Genomic DNA, 13509 nt, shown 5'->3' with positions numbered 1-13509 from the left:
CTCTTGGAGATGTGCACACGAAGGGATTGTTCAGGGTTAGCTACCGGACATGTCGGGATTTGGCTATATAACCGACAAATGAAACTCATCAGCCATAGGATAGGCATACATCATATGCATTTGTCTGTTTTGATTGAGTGTGCATTACTTGGGTTTGACTATTTGCTATATACTATATGATATATGTTCTACCTGTTATACTTGCAGTTTATCTGTGTTTTTTTTGTCTATATTGTATGTCTATGCAATTGAGAGATTTCTTGTCTAGCGGATGAGTGACGAGGATAGATCCACCGGTGTTTTGGAGGGTTGGAGGAGGCAAAAGTGAAGTGTTGAGTTAGGGTTAGATTCAGGACTTGAAAACCTTAGATAGTTTACCTAATATCTAGTTTAATTTATTCCTTAAGTTTAAATTCTGAGTACCAGAGTTTTAGGATTGTCTCTGGCTTTTCCAAAATCTTATATATTATGTATATTGGCACCTTTATCATGTTGAGAACTCCCGATTCTCATTCCATACCTATATTGTTGTTTTCAAATGCAGATCGAAAGGTATCTTGCTAGGCGTCTGGAGTTTCCTGCTGCAAGTGAAGTTGGGATTGTTATTTATTTTGTTATTATGTTATGTATATGTATATAGACTATTCTCCATATATGTTTTATCTTTGATCCTCCCAAAGGCTCTTGTGGAAAAATAGGAGCTTACTTTATATATATATATATATATATATACTGGCTGACCTTGGTTTTGCAGGTCAAGTTTGGAGATTGATATGCTGTATTTTTTATGCTCTGCTCTTTATGTATATATATCTTTACTTTTCTTCTTATCCAAGTAACCATTTACTCGAGCGATGCGCTTTTTTCACTTTGCGACTTTTGCTTAAACTTTTTTTTAAGATTCCTCGATATGATTTTCCTTCTTATGTATATACGTATATCTTTTATTTTAGAGATCGTAATATCTCACCACCTATGTTTTATGACTTAAGTACAAAATTCTGTATGGTAGAGTGTTACAAATTTTACCTAATTATTCTAAATTTTCGCTATTATACCATATCTCATTGTTGGTCACATTGAAGCAATCTGTTGGATCTAGTTCAGAATGAAAAAAAATTATCCCTTTTGTATTTTATGCATTTGCATTACTCATTACATCACTTCACTTGATAATTGATAGTTTTGGCAAAGGGAGAAAGAGTCGCTGATGTGGAGAAAGCTTCATGTTTGTCTTAGTAGTAATAACTCTAAATTGTTATGTTATATTTAGACTAATTCACACTTTGAATTAAGTGTGAAATTGCTAAAGAGATAATATTTTGTAATAGTTGAAATGATGAACACGGTTAGAAGTGGATTTGGTTGGAATGACAAAGATAAAATGATTGTAGTGGAATGACAAATTTTCAATGAATGAAAGAGTGTAAATTCTAAACAACTTTTTTAATACAAGTTTATTTATCTTAACTTTTTAATATTTATTGCTTACTTATTTTTCTTTTAATTTTAGTCCCATCCTAATGCTAATGACCTCTACAATAAATCATTTCCACATTTTAAAGAGTTGGAAATAGCATTTGGTAGAGATAAAGCTCAAGGAGACAATGCAGAAAATGTAACTCAAGCAGTTGCTACTATGAAAGTTGAGTGCAAAACAAACTTGAGTTATCAGCAAGTAAATGAAAATATCTAAGTAAATTTGGAAAAAATTGAAATTGAATATGAAGCTGACAAGTACGTAAGCAATTGAATCTAGTTCATGTACATAAATTCATTTATTGTTGACCCTACTGTTGTGTATATAAATAGATAGTCTTTTATTGAATTATTTATTATATTTTAGGAGCCTCGAACTCCTGGTTCCTGCTGCTCCTGGTATTTCTGCTGCTCCTAGTACTTCGTCTACTAGAGAAAGGAATAAAAAAAGAGAGAGAACAAAAGTGAAAAAGTGCTTGACATAGTATCAGAATCTATTAAAACAATAAAAGATGCTTATCAAGAACACACAACTATTCTAATTGATATGGTTTCTTATTTTAAGTATGAGAAAAAAGGAGCTGAGCGCAAAATGAAGCTAATGGTACTGTTGAGGGATGTTCCTTATTTGGACATTGAAGATAAAATGAAGGTTGTCCTTACCATTGTAAGGGACAATAATCTAATCGACATGGTATTTTAACTTCAATCGAAAATTTTTTTGCCATTTCTAAAAAAAATTGATTTAAATCTTGTTATTTTTTAATTTTTATGAATGGTATTAGATTGTCGTTTTTAAATTTTTAGTATATGTGTTTAAAAATGTTGAGATTTGTTTGTATAAATTCAATTATGAATTATGAGACGAATTATGGATTATGTGATTTTTAGAAATTTAGATAAGTATTTTATGTTAATTTTATTGTGATGTTTGTTATCGATATTTTTAGTAAATTTAATTATGATAATGTTAATTTTAATTAAACATATTTGTTATTAAAGGTATTTTTGTAAATTTATTATTAGAGATATTTTTGTAAATTCAAAAAAAATTAATGTAAAAAAGTAATAATATTTAATTAGATTTATATTTAATTTTAAAAAATTAAAAAATTTAATATTAGGAATATTTTAAAAAAATAAACATTTTTATCTAAAATTGATTATATTAAATTTATCTTAAATTATATTTATATATAATTTTTTTTATGTATTTATTAAATTTAGTTATTAACTTTTTAATTTAAATAAATAAAGATAATATTAATATATTATATAATATGAGTAAAAAATTTAGATTCAATCAAATAAAAAATTATTTATTTTAAAAATATTATACAAAATTTTAAAATATTACATTTTGTAAATTAAATATTAAAATATTATATATCAAGTAATATCATTTGTAGACATTGTATTTTTAAAAATGATATTATTAAAAATAAAAATTAATATTTTGATACCTAAGTTTTTTTGGCTAAATTCTTAAAGTGGTCTTTCAAATTGGATTTGGATTCTCTAAATTTTAAATTTTATTTTAAAAAATAAAATATAATCTATCACTATTTATTTCATAGATGAGACAAAAAAAATATAAAAAAAATATTTAATAATAATAGATCTTATTTTATCATCTAAAATAAAAATTTAAAATTTAAAAAATTCAAATTTTTTCAAATTCACAAATTTTATTATTTTAATCATTTAAATTTAAAATTATTTATACTAATCTCCGAAATTTAGTTCGAAATATCATATTAATCTCACCCTTTCTAATATCGAATTAGCGAATTAAATGCTGAATACCACGCTGGACACATACCTAAACAACATGGTTTCTACTTTCTATTTTGGGTGGCATTTACGTTGGTCCCTCCTAATGTTTGTCTAACACAATTATATATTTTTTTTTGTAAAAACACTCTTAGTCAATTATTATAACATTAGTACTATATCTCTTATTTATTACAAGAATAACCCAATATTAATCATTTACCATTATATCCCTATTTTTTTATTGGACCAATTAAAATTATATTAATGACTAATTTAACAAAACACTAGAAAATCTGAAACTTCTTAGGGTTCATATGGAGAACGCACCTGATAATGGAGGCAGCAATGGCAGTTTTGACAGTGGCACAAGAGAAGTGCGACCACCGGTAAGTCCTCTCTATTGCATGAATATTGTATTTTATCACATAATTTCTTCTTCCTTCCACATTAATGGTTCCCTGTTCATTTTTTCATAAATTTAAATCCGTTTCTTGTACATAGTTGTCGATATTTCCTGCTTGGCCATTGATGTTTTTTCTTCCTTTTGTTTGTTTAATCGATATTGAGTTTGATAGCATAAGGGAGATTGTTTTCTACATTTTCAACGCTTTCTTCTATTTACTTATTTTAGAATTTAATAAGTTAAAAAAAATATAGAACCAGAACAGTGCTATTATTTTCATGTTAGTGGTCTCTGCACTTTGATTTATTAGAATACTATTTGTTTTATGTTTTTCCGGTTGCAAATAAAATTGCTAAGTAGGATCTTGAAGTGGATGATAAAATGGAAGAAAGAGTCTTCTTTGATGAGATGATAGAAGAGTTAGATGATACAGAGAAATTTCAAGGAATGTATCAAGATAAAATTGAGCAGGAAGCTATGAATTCTGAGGATTTAGGGGAACAAGAATTTCAAGCAATGTTTGATGGGAACGATTTTTCACATGAGGTGGATGAATTATATCGAATAGAAGATATTGAAAATATTGCCATGGTTGATTTTCTGAACATAGGTGCTCATGAGATGGAATGTTTTCATTTTTCTAATCTTTAGATAGCATTTGATTTCTATAACCATTATGCAAAATCTGTTGGTTTTGGTGCTAGAAAAAGTAAGACTTGGAAAAATAGCAAAGGAGAATATGTGAAGCAATTGTTTGTGTGCTCTCGTGAGGGATTTAGACCAGAGAAATATTATAATATGGAAAACAGAAAAAGGGAGCCAAAATCTGAGACTCGTTGTGGTTGCTTGGCTAGGTTTGTAGTTTGTTTTGTGGCTTACACTGGAAGATGGCATGTGGCTTTGTTTGTTGAATCGCACAATCATGATTGCCTTGATCCTAGGTTAGTTGGTTTCCTTCCTACACATAGAAAAATGGCAGAAGCTGATGCTAGTCAAATGAACAACATGAAGGATGCAGGCATTAGCACACCCCATATATATGCTATGTTAGCTAATCAAGCAGGTGGTTATGAAAATGTTAATTATACCTTAAGGGATATGTATAATGAGATTGCTAGGCGAAGGCGTCATGTCCTGGGTGATGCTAGAGCGGCATTGCGATACCTCAAAAACCAGAAAGCTGAAGATACAAACCTCTATTATGAGCACATAGTTGATGCTAAAGGGGTATTGCGAGCTTTATTTTGGTGTGATGGAATAAGCCAATTAGATTATAAAGTATTTGGAGATGTGCTTGCCTTTGATGCGACATACAAGAAGAACAAGTACTTGTGTCCGGTAGTAGTGTTTTCCGGTGTGAATCATCACAACCAAACAGTGGTATTTGGAAGTGCTCTAGTTATCGATGAGAGTAAGGAGGTCTACGTGTGGTTATTACAGCAATTATTGGCAGCCATGAAGGGAAAAGCACCTGTATCTGTGATTACAGATGGTGCTCCATCAATGAGGTTTGCAATTTAGACGGTATTCCCAAATGCCCATCATAGATTATGTGCTTGGCACCTCATTCGGAACGCCACAAGTAATGTTGGAAACCCAAAATTTACATCTATGTTTAAGAAGTGCATGCTAGGAGATTATGAAATTAGTGTATTTGAGCAGAAGTGGTTTGGAATGGTTGAGGAGTTTGGTGTAGCTGAAAAGAATTGGATTATTGACATGTACGAGAAAAGGCATATGTGGGCCACTGCACATATTCGAGGCAAGTTTTTTGCAGGATTTAGGACAACTTCTCGATGCAAAGGTTTGCACTCTATTATTGAAAAATATGTTAAATATCAATACAATTTGGTTGATTTCATAAAGCATTTTAAGCGGTGTCTTACCTACCTAAGATATAAGGAGGTTGAAGCTGACTATGTTTCCATATCTGGTCTTCCGGTACTTAAAACAGCATTAGAACCTCTGGAAAGGTCTGCATCAAATTTCTATACACGAGAGATATTTTTTATATTTTGAGGCATGCTTGTTAGGGCTGCAAGAATGAAGGTTGTGCAAGATGTGGCATTTGATTCATTTGTACTTTATACAATATCTAAATATGGAAGTCTAAATAGTTCATGGGAGGTGTCTGTAGATAATGAAAGGACGAAATTTAATTGTTCATGCTTAAGGATGGATTCTTTTGGAATTTTGTGTGAGCATATAGTTTGTGTGCTGGTGTTTCTTAACATCCTTGAGCTGCCAAAGTCTCTTGTGTTGACAAGATGGTCGAAGAATGCCAAGACAAGCACTTTCGATTCAAGTGGCATTACTTGGGAGTCTATAATATTGAGTCAATATGGATGCTTGGTGGATTGGTGTCGGCAGTTGTCCTATGTCGCTAGTCGAAGGCAGGAGAGATTCCACCTTGTTCGAGATACTGTTATAAGCCTAATCGAAGATTTCAAGATTGAAGATGAACAAGAAAAGCAAGTTGGTGCTGAAGCTGATGATTCAGATGGTATTTTTCCTAAGAATCCACAAAATTGTAGGTCCAAGTGTCGTCCTGGTGAGAAGGTAAAACGAAAACCACAACGATGTAGTATTTGTCGCATGGAAGGGCACAATAAAAAATCTTGTCCATTGGCAAAGGACATTCAGCAGCAGACCAATGCAACTTCTTATGGTATAAATAGGAACCATGTTGAGGAAGGTTTAGATGCAGATGCAGAAATGGTAATATTTGCTTTAATGATTTAGGTACCACAACATATTAGTTATATAATTTTCATTAATAAGAGTGGAAATTGATCAATATTTTATTTGATATTGCAAGGATTTTGGGCATCTGATCTTGAAGAAGATTATGAAGAACAAGAGTTTTGGGCAGGAGATTCTGATGCAAGTGCCGACATGGAACTTAGTGAAGAGTTCTCGATGTAGTAATATAAATTATTACTATGTGATATTTGAATAAAACTTGAGTAATTGAACTTTGTGTATGAATTTTCATGATGAACTTGGTGTTATTTGGTTAATTGCTATGAAAAAAGTGAGATTTGAGACAAGATTGGTATATTTACAATAATGAGTACATTTTGAGTTATGGCTTACAAGAGACAGTTTTGTGATCCTGTAATTGTAAGATGCAGAACTCAGCAAGAAGAGTCTTATTATGATTAGTTAAAGCGTGAAAGATTGTAAAAGAAGTGCAGTTGGGTTAATTGTGAAGAAGGTTCAATACGGTTTGAGGACCCTTCAGAAAGGTTGTTGCTTGCGCTTTTGTATACTGACATTACTCTCTATTCTTCTTAGCTTTTGTATGAATTTTATTGAGGAATATGTGCATGAAAGTAGATAGATTATATTTAATGTATGGTTGCAGTAAAAGTTAGACCAAGATTTCGGGGGAATATAAGCTTGATGCATGAAAGGCATCCTTTCTATGGCATGATAGTGTGGTTATGTATTTGTTGAGACATGTTCTGAACCTGGAATAAAAAAAATCATGTGTGAATCTTTAACTAATCATTTTCAATTTAGAATGACAAAGAACACATGATGAATATAGGTGAGCATAACGTTCCAACAAACTCCTAAAATAAAAATAGCAAAATATTATTGATCTTTGTATTTATTATGAATATAATAATGTAACAAAATTCAGACCAGACAAACTTTCTCCTTTAAAATAATAATTCAACAAATAAATTATAAATGTCACTAATCTCGTTCACAATTGAGGATTAAAGCAAATTTTGAAAATAATAACTGAATATGCAAAAATGTTGCTCTCCATGCTGTTCACGCTAAAGCGTAGCCCAGAACTCATTGCTCTTCTTCTGAAACTCGTATTTGCGGTCATTGAACACCCCCAACAAAAGATCTACCACAACGGATGTACGGATATATTGCTCATTTAGCTGCAAATATGGATTGATCAGTTAAATAATATGCTCAGCATGCATATAATTAATCAATATGTCTTTGGCTAACTTACAATGCCCGACACTGTGGGATTAAACTTCTCTCTCATAGACAACCATTGAAGAACTCAGAGACCAGAGTCGCGACTAAAAGTTTAGTGGCAATATTAAATAGTTAGTGTCAATAAAAGATCGCTTTAATTAAAGATGAATATAAAAGATTCATTGCAATTATGTGTACCTTTGAGGACATTTGGGCACCCCCTAGCCTCTTTCACATCAAAGTTCATGAAATCTTTTCTTTCAGGAATGTCACCTTTTAGGTAATGACCAAAAGTTACCATATCTGATAATTTTAAAGCCTGAAAATTATATTCATGACAAGACTGTTAAGGTTCATGTATTATTTTACATGTGTATAAAGAAATGGATTAAGGACACATCACCAAGGATTTCATAATTTCTTGTCTTGGCTCAACTTGATCGTCATTTAGATTAGAATCAAACTGATATAATTTTCCATCCAATAAGCTAATGACCATAAGATACCAGTGGTCACCTTCTTCCTTAATTGGCACATAAATCTACAGAGCAGCGGATAGTTAAGTGTGGGTCATTTCACATTAAACTCGTAAATTTAGATTTAATGAGGTTTTGCATAAATTAATCCATTAAAGAATTCACATGCACTCACAAATTTAAGATCCGGTGCGACAGGCATAAAGCGATATATATAGGTAGCAATCATTTTATCCAGTGAATGTCCCATAAAATGTTCCACCTAAAAGGATTAAAGAGATCTCATTCTAATGAATTACGCATAATTCAAAGAAAAGTGATATAAGTTAACATGATATTTACCGCAAAAGATGGCGGAAGCATCCAAAAAGTCTTATTTGCTTGGTCCCATGTGGCCTTCATTACCACAAGCTTGATTATCTACAAATGAGAGTAAAGCAATTTATGGTTGGAGACAAATATTCATAGCCAACAACAAAAAAAAAATACATGCAAAAAACAGCTTGTGTAGCCGTGTAGGTACCTTGTCTGAGATTGGTCTTTCGGGAGCTAGACAAGCAAGTTCTTCCCTAGTTACTATCGTGTCATCCACATTAATCATGGTCTCACTGAAATTCAGATGTTTCATATAAGATAGTTCAACAACACTAATCCTACAAGTGTGAGCTGAAAAAGGGGAACTCACCTTGGATCTTCAATGCTTGCACAAAATGCATATGCTAATCCTTCAAGTTGAACAGACTTTAGCTGCATTTTAGCACATGGTCTGAATTTGCACCTAAAAGCCTAAAAAAAGGAGACTTCTTCATTTTAGGGTTTATTAAGTCAAAGTGGCATATTATGACCATTCAAAACCAGTAATCAATGATTGTCACCTTAATAATTGCATTATAGTAACGTGATTTCTCCATTTGGTTAGAGTTAGAGCCTTGTGGCAGTGACCTCTCACCTTGGAGGCAAGGCACACCAGCAGATTGAGCAGGAAGTCGACGTGGAACAGAAAATAATGTGGCATCCCCTGTCTTTGTCATCTTAGCAACTCGCATATTAGGAGAAGGAGAGGTGAGCAATTTTCCTCGAGTCAATGAGGATTCAACCTGTGAAATAACCATTAGAATATGAAATCCATCCAATTTTTAGGTAAAAATAATGCAATGAGGTTTGAGGTTAAGCTGGCAAGTAAAAAATAGTTGAAGACAAAGTTTCAATAACCAAGGTTCCATTACCTTAGTCGGCAATGTCCTGCAGTAATTGCTGGCAAGGAAAGCTGTAGACTTAGCCTTGGTTCTAAGTTGAGGGTTGACAATGCACTTTCCTTTAATGCTGTCAAGTCCGAAGATTGTGATGCCCGAGACAACCCCGATTCATGCTTATCTGATATAGTGACATCATCTTCGGCATCAGAGATATCAATGGTGACATCATTGTCGAGTTGTGCGGGGCTGCATCTCAACCTCTTTCTCAATGGTGGATTAGCGACTGGTGTCATCATTGGGTTCCTGTCTACACTTTGCTGAGTAAAATCAACGTTGCTGACTGAATCTTTGGGAGGTAGGTTTGTGTTGTACTTATCATGGTCTTTGCACTTATCTTCATTATGGTACAGCTTAAACTCCATCACCTTGAGTGATCTCTCTATGTTGCCAGAAGAATTGGTTAGTTATTCCATAGACTTCTTTAGCTCTCCTAGCTCCTTCACATCTCTCCTCAAGTCCTGTAAATAAACAGCACCAAGGTCTATGTTAATGGCTAATCAAGTCGGAAGTGGAGACTTATTTAAATGATTTTATTCCTTTGGATTATTGGATTAATATAATCTAATGGCTAACATACTTCAATTGCACGAAATAACTCATCTATAGAAACATTCTGCAGTTGCGGCGATGTCGGGTCTTGCGTAGGGGTTGCACTTGTTGCAACAAATTCCACACCATTTATACGCATAAAAGGGTCAGTTTCAAACCTGCAACCAAATATTAGAAACATTTACTATCACGTAAATATTGAAATTGATGAAAAGTAAATTTATTTACTTGGAATTTGAGACCGAATCAGGTGCAACTGCAGTGACATTCTCTGTAGTGGCCATTGAAATTGTAAAACATACTGCCGACAAGGTTAGGTTGGTTGACAACAAACAGGGTTTACAACTGGCTGGCCGTTATGGATTTTATAAAGGAACAATTACAGGAAACAAATCAAGTGAAATTAATTGAGATATCCCGAGATTTTATTACATTTAATTTAGAAAACATTTAATTCAATATCAAATACAGAAACTTGCTATCACATTAATGAGCATTCAATTTTTTAAAATACCTGGACGTTACTCTAATTGTTAAATTTTATACTTTAAATTTCAAATTTTAATATGTCCAATTTCAAAATTCAAATTTAGAAAACTGAAAAAAAAAAAGGTGGTTACGGAAGTTGCGGTATAAATTCAAATCACATATATAAAAAAAATTTACTTTAATTTCAAGTAAAAATTCAACGGTTGTGGCAGCGTTTTCCAAGGTAGGAGAAGAGCAACAGAAGGCAGCAGAAGAAGCTTGAGAGAATCTGAAGAGGCTTGAAGTTGGACTTGAGGGAAAACGCTTCTTTGGAGGTGATAACATTGGCTTTGCGGACATTGCTATGGCTGACTTCCATACTAGATTGGAATAGCTGAGGAAGTTGTGGCCATCAACCTTATTGATGCAGAGTCAATGCCTAAGCTTAACTCATGGTTCCATGCTTTTATTGACATTCCAATTATCAAAGAATTCATGCCTCCTTGGCATAAATTGCTCCATCTCACACCAAGGCATCACATATATAAAAAAATTCTCAAGTATAAATTCAACACAACACACTAAATTTATGAATATTGTAACTTCTTTTTTCTACTTTAATCTCAAGTATAAATTTAACTCACATATGTAAAAAATATTTTACTCTACTATAAAATATAAAACTACTTTAACACATTTATTCTAACAAGTTTGTCTAACTCATAAGTTTAATTTAATGGAACTGCCTCCGTGAGCTCCTTTGAGCTAAACTCATTAATAGTTCAAGAAATTGGATCCATATATTAGTAAGTGGAATTTGAATAAATACTGATTTAACCAGTTGGCTCATAACTTGACTTAATGTATATATGCATGTGTATTACTTATTTGAGCTAATATATGTTATCTTCATCATATTTGAGCCATTTCTTATGTTTAAACCAACTCTATATTTTTTATAAGCTAAATTTTAAAAAAATCAGGGATATTTCTAGGACTTTTCATGAAGACATGAATTAACTATTAAAATCAACCCAGTTACCATATAAGAAAACACCCTTCACTCATAAATAAAGAGATTTGATTCTTCTCATTAATGAACTCTTTAGAAAGAACTCTGACAGTTTCCTTATTATACAAGCACATGTTATATTTATCACAACTATCTCCAGAGACATTCAAATTTTTAATACAAATTTTCTCACTCAATTCTAGTAAAACCAATTCTAGTAAAATCACTTTTTCTTTATTGTTGTCCTAACCATAGTGCTAACATTATTTTCTATGTGGGATGAACATATTTTGAGCTATAAATAGTCTTCCTAGAATTTTATTTGCTTGATTTTTCCTATTAGTTTCACAATCATTTTCTCCGCAAGCATACAAACAATATCTATGAGTGAATACAAGCTATTCGATGCATAAAATAGGACAATATATGCCATACTTGACATTAAATTGAGTAAAAATTGACATCATACATATTTACCCTATTAAATAAGTTCAATTATTATCATTAAGTAACTCTTTTTAAAGAGATATGAGTATTTTCATGAATGTATTTTTAACACCAATTAGCTATTAAAAAAACACCATCAACAATCCTTCACTCACTCCCTCCAATTAACAAAGTTCAATTATGTCCTGCTCAACCATAAGTTTCAACAACGTTAAAAAAAATGCAAGATTATTTACTGACCTTTTTTATTCTATGGCTAGATTTATTCTATTAGCTTATAGTTGGTCTCCTGCATATCTTTTCATTGATCTTTTGTGCGGCACACCATCAATTTCAGATTTCTAAGCATCTTATGAACCCAAACAGCCACAGCTATAAATCTGTTGTTGAAGAAGGTTAAAAAATTAAAGAAATTACAATAAAATATTTTTTTATGTTATTCTAAAAAATATAAAAATAAAAACGTTGTAAGAAAAAAAGAAAAAAAAATGAAAACCTTATTTGGGGAAGTAAGGAACAACTCTGATGCTTGACAAATGGTTGGAAGTCGTGGGTCTCCTTTGAGGCCATTCTCTTCAGCAAACACTTTTTTCCCTTTTTTTTCCATGTTTCTTCTTTTTTGGGTCTCTGTGTATGTATGTATGTGAGGCACCTTCGATGAAAAATACCTCCTCCTCGGAAAACACCACACGACGTCGATGACCATACAGACAAGAAGAACATCACAAATTTTAGTGGCGGGGTGAGTAGGGATGCGGAATAATGTCAATCCAGGATATGACACTTGCATGCGTTCATGGGTAGTCTCGATCCAGACCCTGGTAGTTGCTGTTAGTGCCGGGGTTCATTGCAGTGGTGAAGAAGGGTTCATTGCAACGGTGAATAGAAAGAAGAAGAAGAAAATCAGAAGAGGAAGAGACCCCATCTGCAAAATAAATAATAAGAGGAAGACAAATCCAGACCCTGGTAGTTGCTGTTAATGCCGGGGTTCATTGCAGTGGTGAAGAAGGGTTCATTGCAATGGTGAATAAGAAGAAGAAGAAGAAGAAAATCAGAAGAAGAAGAAGAGACCCATCTGCAAAAAAAATAATAAGAAAAAAATAAAAAGGTTTATTTGTAAAAACATTAAATATTATGGAGTATTTAATAAAATTAAATATATAAATTTATATTTAATCTACACCATTAGATATAATATTAAAATGATCTAACAGTTTAAATTAAAAATTAGGCTAAAGGACTAACGTTAGTCCTAAAGATGGTTGGGACCAACAAATCAGCCCCTTCTATTTTGCATTTAAACAAGTTTTTCTCTACCCGAATCTCTGGGCCTTGCTTCTTTTCAGTTGGTTTGTCTATGTTCCTCTCTTCCTCCATTACTTCTATTTCGACTTCCTCATCTTCAGACAGCGAGAGCTCATCCCCTTCCTCCACCCTGACCGGTGTCTTTCCTCCTTTTACGGCATAACAAAATAACTTCTTAGCTTGACCTCCTTGCTGGCTTCTCTCCTCCCCTTCGATCATCCATTCTTCTTCTCTAGGAACGAGTGAAACCTCTCCCGAAAAGCTCTGTCCACCTTCACCTTTTCTCACCTTCTTCGCATTCCTAAACCCATGCTCCTCTCTATGAGGTTCATGTGATCGTGAATGTCCACTGCGGACGTAGCCACCTCTCATGATGGAGGTTCAGTC

At 32.7% G+C, this 13509-nt stretch overlaps 4 protein-coding genes across 5 annotated transcripts; 3 read left to right on the top strand and 1 right to left on the bottom strand.

The window, feature by feature from the left end:
* The first annotated feature begins 3569 nt into the window (after nucleotides 1-3569).
* On the top strand, nucleotides 3570-5179 carry LOC107632921 (protein FAR1-RELATED SEQUENCE 5-like). Its single transcript, XM_088506908.1, has 3 exons — nucleotides 3570-3641; nucleotides 4019-4204; nucleotides 4310-5179. Exons 1-3 carry the CDS (start codon nucleotides 3570-3572, stop codon nucleotides 5177-5179), a joined length of 1128 nt encoding a protein of 375 aa, XP_088363034.1.
* On the top strand, nucleotides 4571-6617 carry LOC148570216 (uncharacterized). The gene is made up of 2 exons (XM_088507957.1): nucleotides 4571-6376; nucleotides 6477-6617. Exons 1-2 carry the CDS (start codon nucleotides 5681-5683, stop codon nucleotides 6615-6617), a joined length of 837 nt encoding a protein of 278 aa, XP_088364083.1. The 5' UTR covers nucleotides 4571-5680.
* Nucleotides 5270-5677, top strand: LOC148570217 (protein FAR1-RELATED SEQUENCE 5-like). The gene has a single exon (XM_088506907.1). The coding sequence runs from the start codon at nucleotides 5270-5272 to the stop codon at nucleotides 5675-5677; it is 408 nt and encodes a 135-aa protein (XP_088363033.1).
* A 702-nt stretch (nucleotides 6618-7319) lies between the features above and the next one.
* Nucleotides 7320-12870, bottom strand: LOC107634364 (uncharacterized). Of its 2 annotated transcripts, XM_088509675.1 has the most exons (13): nucleotides 12314-12870; nucleotides 12058-12197; nucleotides 9919-10048; nucleotides 9312-9799; nucleotides 8961-9182; nucleotides 8771-8871; nucleotides 8609-8693; nucleotides 8428-8505; nucleotides 8261-8347; nucleotides 8013-8150; nucleotides 7808-7928; nucleotides 7641-7713; nucleotides 7320-7563 (listed from the first exon to the last, which is right to left on the bottom strand). In XM_088509675.1, exons 5-12 carry the CDS (start codon nucleotides 9129-9131, stop codon nucleotides 7673-7675), a joined length of 822 nt encoding a protein of 273 aa, XP_088365801.1. In that variant the 5' UTR covers nucleotides 9132-9182; nucleotides 9312-9799; nucleotides 9919-10048; nucleotides 12058-12197; nucleotides 12314-12870; the 3' UTR covers nucleotides 7320-7563; nucleotides 7641-7672. The 2 variants fall into 2 exon arrangements, with proteins under 2 accessions (XP_088365801.1, XP_016193367.2); XM_016337881.3 differs by having other exon boundaries at nucleotides 9919-12197.
* Between the last annotated feature and the right edge of the window lie 639 nt (nucleotides 12871-13509).

This window comes from Arachis ipaensis, chromosome B3, assembly GCF_059453495.1.
Source record: "Arachis ipaensis isolate K30076 ecotype BB chromosome B3, ASM5945349v1, whole genome shotgun sequence".
NCBI lineage: Eukaryota > Viridiplantae > Streptophyta > Magnoliopsida > Fabales > Fabaceae > Arachis > Arachis ipaensis.
This window is presented reverse-complemented; position numbering and strand designations above follow the sequence as displayed.